We start from the raw sequence: 15,348 nt of genomic DNA on the forward strand, positions 1-15,348 counted from the left end.
AAATAATCATTAATTTATTATAATTAAATTACTTCCCACGCTATTCCCCTATAAACCCACAACCCGCTACGGAACTATAAAACACAAAATGTAATTAATATAAAATTGATAACTACTAAAAATGTAACACGTATACTAAAAAAACATAAACAATTCTTATACAAAAAAATGCATCACATACATTTAAAATGTATACTAAAATACAACACACTAAGTAAAAAATCGATATTTGAAACAACTATATTTTTGCAAATGATATTAATGACTTCTATATTTTTAAAAACGATATTTCTTACCTTAAGATTGCTATTCTTGACCTCTATATTCTTGCTGTCGATATTCCTGACTCACGATATTTAAAACTCAATATTTCTGTAGGTCAACATTTCCAACTCGATATTCTGTCTCTTCACCAATTTGGTTTTCTATGCATAACTTGGTAAAGATAGGACCACTTTGTTGACCTTCTATAGACATGCTTCTATTAATGTCATCAGTGGTGCAGCTGCTGGGGCATCACCAATCACCTTCTTTGGGTGTCAGTTCTGATTTCCTCTTTGGCCAATACTTGTTTAAAGTATTTTCACTTAAACTTTGTTGTGGTTTTCTCAGATTATGATCACTTCAGGGTTTGGTTTCTCGCCCCAATATCTTCACATGCGTAATGTCTCAAGTGCCTAGAATGTGAAAGTGAATGAAAGTTACTCACTATGGTATCCTCTGCATTCCTAGTCCATTATCCATTTCAGTGACGTCTATCCAGAATATGCCCTCTCCTCTATATTTATGTTAAGTATGTCTTCTAAGACTTAAGAACCAGGAAGGTACTTCATGGAAGACTGAGTAAGGCGTGGGAGATAGAAGTACGGGTTGGGCAATGATTGCACAAGGCTAGGGCTGCTTCAAGCTTGGCCCCACCATTGAATGAGAGTGGATGTCTAATGCAGAAAGGCTGAAATGGTACAAACATAATGTTATAGCATATGTGAAAGCTATGAAGAACGTGTCGGTGTGAACACACAAGGATTGGATTATGTATGACACATGGATTGTGCGATATCTGTGAGATGAAGAATTTGATAGGTTACCAATTAGTATGATCCCTGATGAAGTCCTTTTTTGTTAGGACGAAACACATTAGCTGGGCTGAGTATCTTTGTTTGAAGAATAACATTGGACTCTAGACCACTGGCTCCTGTGCATTAATGGACTGAATGAAGAATTAATGCAGAAATGGGCTTTGATTACACTACCTGGATATGATATATTAAAAGCTTTAGGGTATTTTGAGATATTTGGAGTGCTCTCTTCGTCATTTTCTATTTGTTCTAAATTATATTAACGGTTCTGGGGTGGTAGGACCCTGAGGGTTGAAGCGCAACTATTGCATACTGTTTTTGTGATTATCACATGTGCGATCTTGTTGTCTATTACTGGTCTTCTTTCTGTGGTTCTTTTTATGATGTTAAAGCTGTACTCATGTGTTTATTCAGTTGTGCACATGGCACCTGTTCTTTCATTTGTAGCTGACTGTGACATCTATGAAGAGGAGAGCGTTTATGAGCCCATCCACGCGCTTGAAGCAACCAATAAGAGGACCCACCATGATAAGATTCCGCGAATACCAGGTAAATTATTAAAACTCTCAAAGGAACTTGATTGGCTTAAACACTCTATAGGTGGTATCTTCAGAGTGAAGGACTCTTCTACTGAGAGAATGGTGTTAATAAGTTGAGTTGTTAAAGACTTTTCCTGGCCCCTGATTGGTTCATTGATAGCCACATATCTGCGAATAACTTGAAATATGCAGTGTGCCTTTCGGGTACATAGTTTATATATTATGTCATCCCAGAGAAAATAAATGTGACACAATAAAACATTACTTGGACCAGTTATACTAATAAAGGCAGAAGCTGACACTTATTACCATTCTGCAAAGGCCAAATGCAATGTTATTACCACTGTTCAACCTAACTCTTTTAAGAAAACAATTCTTAGCACCCAAAAATGTCCTTCTAGAATAACTTTAAAAAAGAAAACAACTGTGACCATATTCACAAGGCCTAAATATTGTGATTTGTTTTTCTTCACTGCATAGATTTAACCCTTTGCGCTCTGGTTTTGGTTAAATAACTTGTTAAAAAAATGAATACACATGAAACAACAGAGTATACTGTATATGTATACAGCATATGCAGATGCACCGAGTGTAGTTAGCTATTTTCATACCATTGTTGAGGAAAGGGCAATATGACCTACTTGAGGTTTCACCTCTCATTCGTCATGGCCCCATGATGGTTCAAACATCATTTTACAATCTGCACATCTGCATATTTTCGTGCACGTCCTATCTGAAGGATAACCGCGTACTGTCATGCATTCAGGTGAAATCATAAACCTTGAGGCATAAGGCCAAGTGTATTGTCACCGGACTCATGATTTAGCAATATAGGACAATATTACACATATTGCTTGGTGTTATGCGTTTTTTATATTACATGTTTATTTTGGGGCAGTGCACTTCAAATAGGACCTATTGAAAACATTAAGGCCCTCATTTACGAAGTTTTGGCGCAGGGCTGTGCCACAAGGAATCTTGCTGTGCAGCGCTGGCCTGCATCAAAAGAAAAGGGCAGGAATGCACCACATCTTTGAGATAAGGCACATTCCTATCCTTTTTCCCAGCACAGGCACACAATGGGCTGCCATGCTTCAACGCAGGCACCCTTGCGCCATGGTACAAGGGTTTCTGCGTTGTAGGGGTGATTAATTTGTGCAGGAAGGGACACCTTGCTGCACAAAACATTCAAGAGAGGTGTTTTCCTCTTTCTATATGTGTGCAGCAGAATGCAGAACACGCAGAAAGAGGACAAACGAGGAAATATAAGGATATTTCTCCTTGTTGTGCCTCCCTAACTCCACCCCTGGGGTGGTGTTAGAATCTGTCGCATTCCCTGGTTCATGGTTCCTTGTAAATTTGGAAATGCTTCAGATTCCATGGGTGTTGCATGGGAACACCCACAGCATCACCCATATACGGCGCCTTTCTCACAGTATTTTGTGTGAAAGGGGCACATATTTACAATGTCATGTTAAGTCAAGCAAAGTGGCTTTGTGTGGCCTTGTAAATATGCTGGAGCAAATTGCGCCACTGAAGCGTCAAAAAAGTTATGCTCTGGCAGCGCAAAAGTGCCACTAGGGACCTCGTAAATGAGGCCCACATTGTGATACTGGAATATACTGTTCAGGTTTCTGTAGAACAAAACGAGGAAATACACACAAACACACGTTTATATACACAATTGTGCCTGTATTGTTCAACAGCAAACAGGGTGCTGTAAAAAACCTCATAGGCATACCTTTCTCGTGGGGGATTATTTAATTAATTTAAACTTATTTTCAGATAGTTAAAAAAAATAACTGCCACAACTGAGAATTATAAGAATTCAAGGGACTCCTGAATGGTGCAGGGAAGGAGGTTTTAGGTGTTTCCAGATTTAGTCTGAGTCTGAAAGATCTTGAGACATATACATAAACCTGTGGGTCAACATGAGCATCCTTCTACATAGAGCTGCAGCATCTCCAGACGGTCCATAAACGGATAATCCTCATCCAGTGTCACCAGGACTCCTGGACATGTCATCCCAGGAGACTAAAGCAATGTGCAATGGACTCTACATCTGGGTGGACTCCTCAAAGGTACCAAGGACCAGTGATGTTGTAGGACTGTCAAGTATACTAACATCTGAAAGACATTCGCCATTATTTAGTCAGACTAATTGGTGACTTGCTTCCAGGACCTAATAGGGTATAGTTATTGTTCGCCTCACTCTCTCACCCATATGGTTTAAGCTCCATGTCTTGTTCCCCCACCGTCCCTGAGGTGGGTAAACATCCATGTTATATTCCCCTCCTGACTCCGAGGCAGGTCAAACTCCATGTTGTCCTCCCTCCTCTCTACGAGGCGGGTCAATCTTCATGGCATGTTATCCCTCTCTGAGGTAGGCCAAGCCCCATATTGTGTCCACCTCCTCTCTGTGGTGTGGCTCAGGATTGATGTTTTTTCCCTCTTTGTTTGGAATGGTTCAAGCTTCATCCTCTGTACCCTTTCTTTGTTATAGTTCAAGTCTTATGCGAAATTCATGTTCTCTAAATATGATTTGGATGTCATGTTCTGGAGTCGTATCCCTGGAATGGCTCGAGCCTGACGTCCTGTTTTGCTCTTTCTGATGAGGCTCTGGCTCAAGGTCGTCTGATAACCTCCCTGGAATTGTTCACTTCTCTCTCTCTCTCTCTCTCCCCTTTATCTCGCTCCCTCCCTCTCCCTCGCTCTCTTTCTCTCTCTCCCTCTCTTTCCTCTGTCCTCTCTTTCCCCTGTCCTCTCTCTATCCCTCCTCTCTCTTTCCGGCTCTCTCCCCTCTGTCTCGCCCCCTCTAGCTCTCTTTCTCGCTCTCACTCTCTCTCCCTATTCATCTCCCTCTCTTTCCTCTCTCTTCTCGCTCCCTGTCCTTCTCTCTCTCTCTCTCTCTCTCTCTCTCTCTCCCTCCTCTCTCTCTCTCTCCCTCCCCCTCTCTCCCTTTCCCCCCTGCCTCCCTCTCTCTCCCTCCTCTCTCTCTCTCTTTCCCCTCTCTCCCTCCCCTCTCTCCCTCCCCTCTCTCTCTCTCTCCTCCCCCCTGCCTCCCTCTCTCTCTCTCTCTCTCTCTCTCATCCCTCCTCTCGCTAGTAAGGTTTATGTTTCATGTCTTGTTCCTCCTTCTCGCTGGTATGGTTCAGCTCTAGATGCTGTTCTAATATCGTAGATATGATTCAGGCTTTGTGTCTTGTTCTTTTCATTCTGGCACGGGTCAGATTCCATGTCTTTTTCTGAACTATTTGGCAGTGTTCAGGTTCTGTGGTTCCCTGGCTTGTTCACCCCTCTCCCACTCTTATATGGCTCTGGATCCATGTCCCTTTTCACTGTTCGGGTTCCGTTCTCTTCTGTCTGGAATGGTTCTTGCTCCTTGTCTTTTTCTCTGATTAACTGGTATTGATCAGAACCTATGCTTATTCACCAGTTTCTCTCTGGTATAGTTCAGGATCAATGTATCCTTTCACTGGTGTGGTTCTCCTTGTACTCGTTCTGCTATAGTTCAAGCTCCATGTTTCATTTCTCTCTCACTCTGATATAGTATAAGCTCCATTCTTCATTTATCTCTGGTATGGTTCAAGCTTTCTGTTCTGCTCCTAACCATGTGCTGTGTTTCAGGCCTGCGGACTCACATTGCTTTCTCGACTTTGTTTCCTTGTTTTCAGTTCTAAACTCAGCCAGGAGACATAAGACCCGGATACTGCTTGTCACCCTCTCGGCTCTGCTGGCCATCTCCCTCCTTCTGATCTTCCTGCTTCTGGGACTTGGATTTGTGAAGCGTAAGTGATGCACTTTGGAGGTGACACTGAAGATGGGTTAGTTCCCCAAACAATCTCACCAATCTTCATTATTTTTATTTTTAATAATCTTGCATCATTTTAATGATTTCCTAATTATTGTTTCATAACTACAAATGTTTAGAATAAATCCAATTCAGTTCTACCTGCATGATGTATCAATGAAAACTCGAGAGCAACTCTAACAGGTGTTTGTTCCTGTCTCTGTGTTTTCTCCTAAATTCCTCTAAAACCTTTGGACCTCATTATGATGTCGATCAGACCTCAACAGACAGGCCATTGTTTGCAGTCTTACTGACATCTGGCTCTGCGGTCCGACCGCCGCATTATGATGCAGCGGTCATAGGCAGTGAGTGGAGGGACCAACCGCTGCTTTTCCGGCAGGCTCAAGAAGCCGGTCAGGCAGCGGTCGGAGTGTAATCCCTACAGTAGGGGCGGTGCCTGTTCAGGCACTGCAGTAAAGATTATGATGTCCCTTTCCGACAGACTTTCTATGGCGGTCCAAACACAAAAGCAAGGCTGTGGGAAAGGGACTTTGGGGACCCCTAGCAGGGCCCTCACCCCCCCCCCCGGGCCTCCACTATTGAGCCCCGGGGTAACCTGTGCTGCCCCCCTAAACATCCATGCACTGGGTGGCAGGCTCCGGATGGTGCCTGCCACCCGGTGCATGGATGTTTAAAAAGTGGATTTTTCCTATTGGGGCTCGTACTGCCGCCCGCCACAAATGCAGGATCCTGTCCAGACTCTTGCCTTTGCAGATGCGTATAGGAGTGTAACCAATTTAATCCACTCCTCTCCCTGGGTAATGCGCAGCATCAACACCTGTAGCTAATTCCATTGGACTGTATCAAATGCCTTTAAAGGTCTATGGATGAGATTACTGCATATGGGTATGGCTAATGGGTGTCTCCTCACCCATGAGCTGGGGTATAAAGCTGTTCTGATCAGGGTTTATTACCATTGATAGATGCTGGTGCAAACGTTCGACCAGTATCTTACTAATGATCTTATCATTTAGGTTAAGCATAGCAAGGGGTGTATACGAGGACGCTGCAGCAACTTCCTTCCCTGGCTTACTCAGTAGAGACAATAAAAGCCTTCCTAGTCATGTCAGGTAGTACACCCCTGTCCATCACCTCTTTATAGAGTCTTGCAAATGTGGTGTGAGTACTGTTGCATATTTTTGTTACAATTCAGCAGGGAGTCCATCAGTACCATGGGTTTTGTTCCGCTCAAGGTCTTTGATGGTCATTCTGATTTCTGCCTCAATTATTGGGCCTCCCAGCCTCTCTCTAACATTGGCCTGAATCTCCTTCTCTGTTGTTTGATCCGGTTTTCAGTACAGGCTCTCATAGTATGCGTAAATTCCTCATGTACATCGAGCTGTGTACATACCTCCACCCGGCTCGAGTTTCATTTTAGGTGATGGGGGCTCTCCTGCCTTCACTCTGCAGTTAAGGAAGCAGTCTGTCTGCCCTGCCCCCTCTGTGTGGTTCTGTGTGAAGCATTTGGGGAGTGTGAGGGCGCACAGGCACGCCAAGACGTCTGTGTTTGTCTCTGGCTTCTAGAAGTGCTTCCCTATATGGTAGGGCAGTGCGCAGTCGCTTTTCTAGGTTGCCTTCCGAAGCAGTGAGTTTGTTTTCTAAAGTTCTCCTAACACCAATATCCTGGTCCAAACTGTGGCCCAAACCATCACTTTAAAGACCTCCCATTCGGAGCTCACAGTGGTGGAAGTGTGATGACTGATCTGAAGGTACTCCTGTATAATGTCCCCTAGTCGATCGGTGAACATGTGGTCTTGCAGAAATTGCTCTGGCAACTTCCACGAGGAAATAAGAGCCACCCTTGACCCCCTCTACAGCATCACAAGTAGGGGGTTATGGTCTGGAAGTGTGTGGCACAGGTACTGAGTATGAGTAGGAGTATGAAAAAGGCTTCATTTCGATAAAAACATATCTTAAAAGCATAAACATGGAACAACACTTTAACATCATAAAATAAATCAATTTTTCGTCAGCATGAACACCAAGGTGCCAGCTTCTTACAATTTTCTTGAAAATACACATATTACATAAAAGATAAAACACAGAGTAGGAAAATAAAACTACTCTCACATAGGTATAAAATCACAGGTTAAATATTTTCTGTTAGCCTTTTCGATCTGATGGACCAAGCCCATCTCAAAAACTTTGACAAACCACATACATACAATAATCGAGTATCTGATTTAAAAATGCGCAGCGCTACAGAATGGTGTCTAGTACCCATTTCTCTACATAATTGTTTAAGCCAACAATTCCTCGGTGATTTATATACCGGACATTCGAACAGGATGTGTGCCATTGATTCTATTCTAGACTCGCAGTTTGGGCAAAAAGGGGATGTTTGAAAAGGGACTTCAACTCACGTATTGGTAATATACCAACCCTAAATTTGAAGTACAGGGCCCTCTCAAAGGGCTTCTGGATAACATCAAGATAGGGTTCACAAAAAGTAACATCCTTGATCCTCAAGAAGTCATCGGTTATTCTGCCTAATTTGGGGTCAGAGTTGTGTTTACTAGATACCCAACTCCAATATAGTTTCTTCAATACTGCTTTTGCGGGGCAGATCTATTTTCCCATGCATCATTGAGGCCCAAATCGCAAAGCATGGATTTGACATCTTTGAGCCACTTGATTTTATGCCAACCCATCATGGACATTATTTCCGACAGGCCCTCTGCATACTTTGCTAACTCCGGCACTCGCCACAGCCGAGCCCATAGTAAGAGCGGTCGGACTTTTGCCAGATCATTAATCGAATGACACCCCAATTCAAGTAACAATGGGATCGTAGGGGTGCTCTGGGGGAGTGCCATTATATCTTTAAGGAATTTGTTTTCCGATTTTCTCAACTGTTCAATATTACTCGTGCCCCACAGTTCGGCTCCGTATAGGGCCGAGCTTGCTCCTCTTGCCTTGTATATTTCTATAACCGGAGCAATGGGTCTGATTGATGAAGAACGTTGTTCCTTGAGGATAGCCCCTGCTACCCTTTTGTGGCATAAGAGCATTCTCTGTATATGAGGGTTCCACTGCATGGAATCGATAATACGTATTCCAAGATAATCAAATACGGTAACCCTTTCCAAAGGTACAAGGTTCAAGACTGGGGGCCTGCCCCATTTTTTGGGTGGATTCAGTACCAAGTACATGTTCTTATCTGTGTTTATTACAAGGCCTCTCAGGATACAGAAGGACTGGAAACTATCTAGGAGGATCTGGAGGCCCACAGGGGACTTGGAAATGAGGAGGGTATCATCAGCGAATAGGAGAGTTGGAATTCACTCGCCCGCCAGGGATGGTGCATCAGATGGACTTTTCAGCAGGTGCTCTACCACACCGTTCACATAAAGTGAGAACAGAGTGGGAGCAAGAACACATCCCTGGCGGACGCCCCTATTCACTGGAATTCTATTAGTCTTCTGTCCCTGTGGGCCCCACCTCACTTGAGCAAAGTTACCCTCGTGGAGCCTGATTAGTATTGACAAGATGTTCGAGGGAATCCCCATTTCGGACAACACTCCCGAGGCACTAGGTCGAAGGCAGTCTTTATATCAATAAACGCAAGGTAAAGACTGCCTTTTCCCATGAGGACCACTTTCCAATAAATAGGTAGCAATCTAAATGCCTGCTCTATAGTTCCAGTGCCGGCCCTAAATCCCGCTTGGTAGTCCGAGAGGATTTTATTTTCATCAGCCCATTGCAAGATTCTATCAAGTACCACCTTCCCGACGACCTTCTGAGTGGAGTCGATCAGACTTATTGGACGGTAGTTGGCAGGGTCGCCCCTATTCCCCTTTTTAAAGATTGGGACGACCTCTGCCCCCTTCCACGACTCAGGGATTATAGTGCCATTATCCATGGTGTTAATTAAGATGGAAATAAGCTTTCCCCATTTGGGCAGGTCAGAGCGTAGAAGGTCTCCAGGGATGCCATCACGGCCTGCTGCTTTATGTGGCACAATGCACTTAATCGCATATTCCACTTCTTTCAGTGTATATGGGTAGTTATTAGGTTCCCCCAAAGTTACCGAAAAGCTTTGAGAAATGGACTCATTTGAGCCACCCTGTGGAAACGAGTACAGTTTTGAGAAGTGGTCGAACCACGTTTGGCTTGCAATATTACACGTCATAAGATCATTTGCAGGGCTATTCTTAGATCTTATTATACTCCAGAAACGGCCAGCATCTCTCCCAATGCTGGCCTCCTTGAGTGCTTGCCAATAGTGATCTTCCCACTCTTTTTTTGCTTCTAGAACTGTCCGTTTATACTCTTTCCTGGCCAGCTGGATAAGTACTTGGGACTAACACTTAACTGCCTTAATTAGGGCAGATTTCTTATGGCGGCATTTTGTTGTGTACCAGCCCTCTTTGCCATTTGGCTTACGGGGCTCTCTCTGTGTCATACCTTTGTTTTGGACTAAAAATAGGTTACCCAGTGCTTTAATGGTGTCATGAAATATTGCTGACACCCTAGATGGATCAGATCGATCTGCAAGAGTTATATCCAACTTAGTCTCTGCTGCTAGCAGGAGGGCCCCAATATTCTTTGTTTTTGCCTCATCCAAGGTGACATTGCACCATTTCAGGCGCCTTCGGCAGTTGGATTTTTATTTTTATTTTTGGAGTTTTTATATAGCGCGAACTAGAACCGAACCGAATCAGTTATCAGAGCGCTTTACATAGCACCAGTTACGTTACATGAGGACACACTTTCATTTTTGTTTTTTTTTAGGCACGGGGAGATTAAGTGATTTGCCCAGAATCACAGGAGGTTTTTGGTGGCGTTACCGAGACTCGAACCCAGATCCCCAGGTCCGAGGTCGAGCGCCTTAGCCATTTGGCCAACCCCTCTCCCCCATGGATGGACGAACTTCTGAGGTTGACATTGTTTCGGTTAATGCTACAGGACCATGCACACACGGCCACAAAGGATGTAAACTCAAAGAAAGTAGATTGTAATCACTATCGGTAGTCGGGTGAACTTCCATATCCTGCATAAAGCGCCAAAGCTTAAGACACAGGTACTGGGCATTGAGGAAAATGCCAATTAGTCTATGAGAGCAAAGCAATTTGTCTAGCCGTACGTACAGGTCACAGACTGGTGAATAAAAGAAGCACTCTTTTAAGCTGGCATTCCTGTTGCGCAGTGCGTCTACCAGCCCCTGGTTTTCCGTCCAGGGTGCGAAGTCGCAAGCAAGGCTGAGTATGGGAAAACTTGATAAAGGTGTGGTAAAGAGGTCTAAGTGCACATCCAGCAAGCAGTTAAAGTCTTTTCCAGAAAGTGTAGGTACCAGTGATATGAGGAAGTGGTCCTTCCCCATATTTGGGCATATATACTGCCCAGCAAAACCCGAACCCTGTCTACGGTCTTCAAATGAATCACATATTATCCCTCCTCGTCTATGTATGCAGAGTTCTTATTAATGGGATCCAGGCTGAATCCAGATCAAAGTACCCCTTGCAAATGAAGAGTATGCTGTGATATGGAGCTGGCCCCTCCAGCATCTCGGTAGCTTCACTACTTCCTGGGTTTCTAAGTGTGTTTCTTGGAGGAACACTGTATCCTTTCCTTGTCATTTAAGTAAGGTAAGAACTCTATGCCTCTCTGTCACTGTCCCCATTTCTCTTATGTTCCAGGCTATGAACGTGTATTTATCAATGCATTGTGTCATGGCGGGTACATGCAAGCAAGGGTGAAAAAGTCATCCTCAAGTGGGATGATATGAGTACATTAGGGTATGGGGGCTACGTCATCTTGGCCGCGCGAATACAAATGAACTTTCCCCGACTCCCAGAACTCCAGGGCTACTTGGCAAAAGCCAGCGTTCCAACAAACCAAGAAACAAACCAAAGTCCAGTTTGTGGCTCCATATCAGTTCTGGGTATGGATTGATTAGGAGATGTGGGTCTTGGGTACACTTGTATTCTCTCCCATCAACTGTCCATCCTGCAATCTGGACGGGGTCCTGGGCCTGTTGCGTCGTCTGCATCTCCTGCATTTAAGGGGGTGGTAGTCGGTGCCATGCCACCCCATCCGTGCCTGTTTTATAACGTTTATGCCAGTGCCAGGTGTCAGGAGTATAGTCAAAGAACAGGGCACGATCATTGACCATTATATAAAGTCATGAAGGGAACATAAGCATGTATTTAAGGCCGGTGTTGCACATTTCCTTTTTAACTGCCATGAAGGATGCTCTTTTCCATTGTGAGCATACATGTAGACCTGGAAGATCGCAACACACAACTATTCTAAACTTGGAGGTTCTCATGAGTTCACAACGTTTGTAAGATCATGTCTCTGTGTCTGAAATGAAAAAAGTGTGCCACCACCGGGCAGGGTGGCCCCTCCGGCAATGGGTGCCTTGCGGGCACCCTGTGTGCTTCCTTCAATACGAAATAGGGAGGCAGACCCTGTTGTGACACCTCCACCACAATCCATTTCTCAAGATACCCAACCACGTTAGAGCCTTCCACTCCCTCCCACCGGCCAACCCCCCGGATATAGTTCCTCCTGCTGAAGCCCTCAGAATACTCTGCCCTGCAATCCAGGGTCTCCGCGCTTTGCAGGAGGTTCGACAGCTGTGTCTGGAGAATGCACCTGCTAAGCGTTTCCTCATAGCATTTGACCTTACTAGTAAGGTGTTTGTGGTCTTCCCACAGGATCCCAAGGTCCAGCTAACCTTTGTTTATTTTAATCTCCAATACTTTCGTGGAAGGGTTGATAGCACTTAGTAATTGGTCCAGCATGACCTCCGGGCTACAATCGGAGGTCTCAACAGCATCTTCTGGGATCCGCTGTTCTGTGCTGCTCAGGAGGGTGGTGCTCTGCCCTGCCCTTTGGGTGCCAGGTACCTCTTTTAGGCTCCTGCTCATCGTCTCTTCCCCCCTCCGCGTAGCTAGATGTCTGGTTCATCGTATCTTCCCCCTCCACGCAGGTAGATGTCTGGGTCAGAGGCCTTCTCAGGTATCGCAACCAGCAGCGTATCAGTGCCAAGTGTCCTGCAGCAAGTCTAATCTTAAGAGGTGTCCCACCAAATGCCAATTTTCGCTGCACCCTGGGTCTGCACCTCTGAGTTCTTCCAGTGATGGGAGCGTGGGGGCCACTAGCTTCTGATCTCTGATCATTGAGCCTGCTAATGAGCCCCTGTAGAGGAGCTTCTTCGGAGTCCCTTTCTGGGTCACACTCTCAATGCCACAGACTCACATCAGAGGCCGCACCATGGATCCCCAGCTCCTCTCCTCGCTCCGGGGACTCTACCATCTCCAACCAACTCATCTAGAAGTCCCCCAGTCTTCAGCCAGGCAGGACATTGCCGGAGGCAGTATACCTCTAGTGCGATGATGTACCTCTCCGTCCCCCTTATTCTTCAGTCAGGCCCACAGCCTCTCTCTGGTCTGCCATGCTGCATGGCCCTGAACAGCGATCTCGGCCCAATTGGTCTTGCAACCATGTTATGGGCCAGGATCCCCTTCAGAAGAGCACAACCTGCTCCTAAACTTCTCTGCTCCTCATAGACTTTCCCGCCAGTGTCCCGCCTCTTGGCTGCCTTGGCCTGCGGATTCAGATGTCTCCAAGCTTAGTCCGTGGCCTTGCTCCCATCCTTCTGCGACAGTCGCGACATCTGAGTGGTGGACGGCCACAGACAGCTTTTCGGGTGCTGCAATCGGTAGGGGCGTTGTACAGCCTTTTGGAATAAACGGCGTCAAGTGTGCTGCTCTGATTCCTTGCGAGGGATTACGTATCAATCTCTTGACAATACTGAATGTGCATTCTCAGATTTGCTCTTGTTTCCGTTTGTGAAACATTGATGAACAACTCCTTAATGGTGTTTGCGAATACGTTCATGTAACGCTGCAGTTACGCGAACCCCAGCTGATTTTACCTTAGTATGGTAGTAAATTAGCAATATAACTAGTTAGTGCATCACAGAGGAATTATGCAAAAGTATTAAGAGTTTTTTTTTCAAACACACACATCTGGACATATCACCTTTTGTTGCTGCAACCTTGATTTTTGGTCCTGATGATGACCCTCATCCAATAATCTTGATAGGGTCGAAACTTTGACAAATTTACTTGTGGACTGATTTTATTGATGATGTAATATACAACACTCTGATTCGGAGTGGTGCGGATAGAAGGTGTATTCTTATCAGCCGCTAGTTTTGTACATATGCGTTGTCTATAGCACCTGTGCACTTTCGTTTACTCATTTACTTTCACTGCGTCTTATTTTGGAGCACCTTTATTGTAAGGCAATGGGTTCTCATTTATATCCTTAAGATGTTTCACAGCAAATAGATGTGATTGTACCCCATACAAAACCAATCTATTGATAGTTTCTCTAAAATCTCCAAGGACGTTTAGGTTTACACTTTACCGAGCAGGCCAGTGTTTTTCTTTATTAGCAATTGGTGGGAAGGCAGATGAGGGCGATTTGGTCAGGCTGCAGGTCCTTAATACGTCAGGATGGCGAGGGATTCTGGGCAGTGGCTAAAGAGCTCATTGGAGTGCGGCCATCTTGCGTGCCGCTAGCCATGATAAGGGCCTTTGTCAGTGGGAGTTCCACTAAGCCACATAAAGTCCATTTAATAGTCCTTGTATTCCTCATAATGTAAGGATTATGATCTGATGTGCAAGGCTGATGTGGACAGTTTGTCAAAATTTCGGTCTCCTACATCAGAGAGTACATGAGACCATTCTGAGGTGTTGAAGAACACAAATGGAGGACCCTTTAAAATCACAGCGATCATGGAGATAAAAACGAATGAGTAGTACCTCCACTGGGAGGCACATACAGTCACTAAAAGTCAAAGTTTGAATACATTCTAAAATATGAAATAAACTCTTTTAAGGCCCAGCCAGGTTTGATATGTAATGTTGTATGGTGCTCCTGTTACAGTTGAAGACTTTTAAGGGAAGTATTAGTGTTGGGTGGGAATGGAAATGCCTCAATTTGTGGATGAGGTGGCAATCTTCCGTAGGAAGATTTGCCATCAGTGGGCAACCCTTCGGTTGAATTACTACTTCCGAAAGTGTACTATTGTGCAGGTAATTTTGATGGAGGATTCTCCACCGGGGAGAACCTTTCAAGGGAGGGGTTATAACTTCCTTCACAAATGGAATGATTTCCCATTCCATCAAACTCATTGTTAAGCCCTTGGTCTCCATCCGGTTCACAATCCACCAATGGCCTTTGATACCCTTTACATTGTTGCTGGTTTGTAACCCCCTCCGAGGCTCTGGTTATTATTGTAGTTAGACCCACAATTTCTCCATGTGTGTCTTTTGTCACATTATAGCCTCATATGCCTCTGGCCCCTAAATCAAGATTGTATGTTACAACAGCAATTTCAATAAAATCGACCTGCATATTCACTGATACCAAAATATTGACTACCATCACATCAGGTATGCATATATAGGGAAGTATACATTTACAATACTTAACTCCAGATATACTTACCGTAGCGATATGTTGGTAATCAATATTGTGAAGTGGATATAAATGCAGATCCTTATTTACAGTTTGATATTATGGTAAAAACATCATAAGCCATATAATTCCCACTCTGACTATTTTTCTATTTGTAGATTCTGCTCTGATCGCAGAATTGGAAGAAATAACATCTGAGAATGGTTTCCTGCGAAGTTATGGTAAGTGAACAGTGTTCGACAGTTGAAGAACAGTGATTGGTGGAGGCTGGGTGACAGCGAAAGAGGTGTTTTCTGAGAGAAAGCCGGCACCCATTGGTCAAATGGATTTGGCATGTTCTGGTCTGGAGAAAGCTAGCAGCAGCATTGCTCTGGTCTGGCTTGAGCAAAAGGTGGCAGCGACTCAGTTCTTGACTACTCAATTTTCCTACCTGGCGTTGATG

At 44.6% G+C, this 15,348-nt stretch overlaps 1 protein-coding gene across 1 annotated transcript in view; it reads left to right on the forward strand.

The window, feature by feature from the left end:
- Window positions 1-4,991: 4,991 nt before the first annotated feature.
- Window positions 4,992-15,348, forward strand: part of LOC144772771 (macrophage mannose receptor 1-like) — a 55,819-nt gene continuing 45,462 nt past the window's right edge. The window contains exons 1-2 of the mRNA XM_078657327.1: window positions 4,992-5,406; window positions 15,065-15,127. Coding sequence (XP_078513453.1) covers window positions 5,199-5,406; window positions 15,065-15,127 — 271 coding nt within the window. The 5' untranslated portion in view covers window positions 4,992-5,198. The remainder of the gene's footprint in view (window positions 5,407-15,064; window positions 15,128-15,348) is intronic.

This window comes from Lissotriton helveticus, chromosome 1_1 (assembly GCF_964261635.1).
Source record: "Lissotriton helveticus chromosome 1_1, aLisHel1.1, whole genome shotgun sequence".
Lineage (NCBI taxonomy): Eukaryota > Metazoa > Chordata > Amphibia > Caudata > Salamandridae > Lissotriton > Lissotriton helveticus.